Source organism: Camellia sinensis, chromosome 14 (genome assembly GCF_055761805.1).
Source record: "Camellia sinensis isolate YWXY chromosome 14, ASM5576180v1, whole genome shotgun sequence".
NCBI lineage: Eukaryota > Viridiplantae > Streptophyta > Magnoliopsida > Ericales > Theaceae > Camellia > Camellia sinensis.
The window spans coordinates 81,481,901-81,484,613 of NC_138974.1; the positions used below are offsets into that span (position 1 = coordinate 81,481,901).

Genomic DNA, 2,713 nt, shown 5'->3' on the forward strand with positions numbered 1-2,713 from the left:
AATCACAAATTATCATAACTCCATCAAACAATTACATAATATTTATCATAAAAATATATAACATGCACCCAAAAAAAGCATAACAATGTGCATATTTTATTTTTTTTTTTTTGGGGGGGGGGGGGGGGGGTTGTTCCCAATGAATAAATGCTGCTCCTGCACTTTCAACTTAAAAAGCACTACTGAAAGGGCAGTTTAGGCTATTGCAATATGCATTTGCACCACTAACCAGATGAATTTGTCCATCATCCCCAGTAGTGGTTCTAGGCATCAAAATTCACCCAATCTCTAATTAAACAGGAGCAGCCTCCCAGACAAGTCAACATCCTTAAGTTGTGTAAAAATAATAATAATAAAATATTTATAAAGAAAAATGAAAAAAGAAAACAATGCCACAATAGAAGATGGAATATGGAGATAAAATGTCCGAAAGACAAGGGGGAGAATATCCTGCCACAGGCTCTGGCACAAAAGAACACACGAAATTACTCCTGTCGTACAGTACATATTCAACAAATAAAATTTAAAAAATGGTACCTACTTCTAATGAAATGTCTGGTACATGATCCACCAAAATTTAAAAAGAAAAAAAGAAGCGCAAATTGTACAAAAAAGAAAGAAAGAAAAGAAAAGGGTGTTCTGTTGACATAGCGGGAAGCTATGATCGAGAATGGTATCCTTCTGCACTTCGAGCATGCTTGGAGATGGTATTCATCCATTAGGTATTAGCAGATAAATGGTTTTGCGATCACACTAAGGACCATATGCTTCCCAGCGCAAATCACCGAAACACAACATCAATCTGCAATGAATCGGAAAGGCAATTTTTTCTTGCCAAAAGACAAACGGAAAAGCCTCAGTTGGGTTGAAAAACATGGGAAAAAAACGATAATACCTACGGTAGTAATGGCTATTTTGGTGGGTCTGCTGTAGAATTAGGTTCTTTTTCTGGTCTTAAGGCTCCTCCATTAATGAACATATTCCCCACTCCAACTTCCATGGCCTCCCTCTCATCCTTCTCCTTCTTCTTCTCAGAAGTACCACTCTCTGTGGCCTGGGTTCGAGATGGTTCAAGAAGCCGAGGGCCAGCACTTAGCCATGGATGACTAAGGCACTGGGCTGCGGTTGGTCTTTTTTCAGGGACAAAATCCAGTATGGGAACAATAAAATCAGACATGTCAATTGCATCTTGCTCGCTAAACTCATACTTCTCCATAAGCACTTTTTTAAGAGGCCAAAAGCGCAAACGACGGATGTGCCTCAAATCCCCATATCTGTTGAAGAATTCCCGGGAATAGCGACCACCTAAAGCAATCTGTGAGACATGTTTATAAAGAAGACAAATGATGGGAGGAATATTTGGTATACAAGTATCATATAGTTTACTTCTTGTGAATATATATATATATATTACTGTGTTTGAATTATTTTGTAAATAATGTGTAAAAAAACCCAATTTAACACTTACCTTCCGTGGCATCATTCCAAGAAGCTCCATCATCAGTGCCAAGTGATCCTGCAAAGTAGATGGACATAACAAACAAACAATGACTGAGCTGAACTTGAAACACCAACTTATAATAGGGGGAAAAACGTAATATCAGATATGAAGTATTATTACAAATGGATGGACAGGAAAACCATAATCAGACAACTTATGAGCACCAGAGAAGCCTAATATAAAGACACGCTTACAAATTGAAGCCACAATATACTCAAAATCAAAACCACTGAAAAGGGTTTAAATTTCTGAGAGAAGTACTCAGCCTAGTCTGCAAAAAAATTCTATTTTATAATTTTGTGTAGAGGTACATCACACAATAACAATATAAATATAAATTAATAATGCTCGTTTAAAGGAATCCGGATCTTCTGATCTGCAGTGCATTGCCTGTAGTGCCCCAAAACAATGTCGTTTTGGGGCAAGGGAAGGAGAAGAGGAAAGGTGAGCTCTCTCTTTTCTTTTCTTCTCTTTTTATTTTTTTAAGTTTTGCCCCAAAGCAATGTTGTCTTGGGACACAATAAGCAATGCACTATAAAGGATCCAGATTCCATAAAAAGTAGAAAGAACCTTAATTAGGGAAGGCAAAGCGTTTATATTCTCCACAAAGTTCAGAGAGGCATCAATGTAAGGAGAACCCTCTCTATTACCCATTTATAGAGAACTCTGAGTCCCAGTAAAATGCTTTTAACCCTAGGATTTGGTTCATCTATCTTAAGGACCAGTTTTTTCTCTGCCCCTAAAGAAACAACCACATCAAACTCTTAATCCTACCATCCCTCAAACAATGTATGCCAACACTGCACAATTCAAGGTTATATAACAGTGGTAAATGATACTAGATCAAAAGTTCAGTGGAGATTAGTAATTATTAGAAACCTGAAGGATGCCAATGATGTTCTAGACCTCGGGAAAAAGTTTTTTCAAAATTTACTCCGTATTAGAAGACTGCTCAGAGCATGAAATCAAGAGATGATTTTGATGATTGCTTTACCCAAAATTCAGAACAAATGCATTCATGCAATACAGACTGCCACAAATTTTGTCTCAAAGCTTATTTTTGTCCGAAGTCAACCTTTTGAAAATATAAAGCATACAATCATGCTTGCTGATAAAGTTATCTTTTCTGACTCCTTCAAAAATGGTCTCATTTTTCATCTCAATTTACATTAACAACGAATGAATAAATGTTTTAGGTATTACCCAAATCAC

The 2,713-nt window shown here is 36.7% G+C and overlaps 1 protein-coding gene across 1 annotated transcript in view; it reads right to left on the minus strand.

Moving 5' to 3' along the window:
- Positions 1-390: 390 nt before the first annotated feature.
- LOC114279810 (Protein kinase superfamily protein) overlaps positions 391-2,713 on the minus strand; it is a 6,312-nt gene continuing 3,989 nt past the window's right edge. The window contains exons 3-4 of the mRNA XM_028222084.2: positions 1,469-1,516; positions 391-1,315 (exon numbers count right to left, since the gene is read on the minus strand). Of these exons, the coding sequence (XP_028077885.2) occupies positions 911-1,315; positions 1,469-1,516 (453 nt within the window). The 3' untranslated portion in view covers positions 391-910. The remainder of the gene's footprint in view (positions 1,316-1,468; positions 1,517-2,713) is intronic.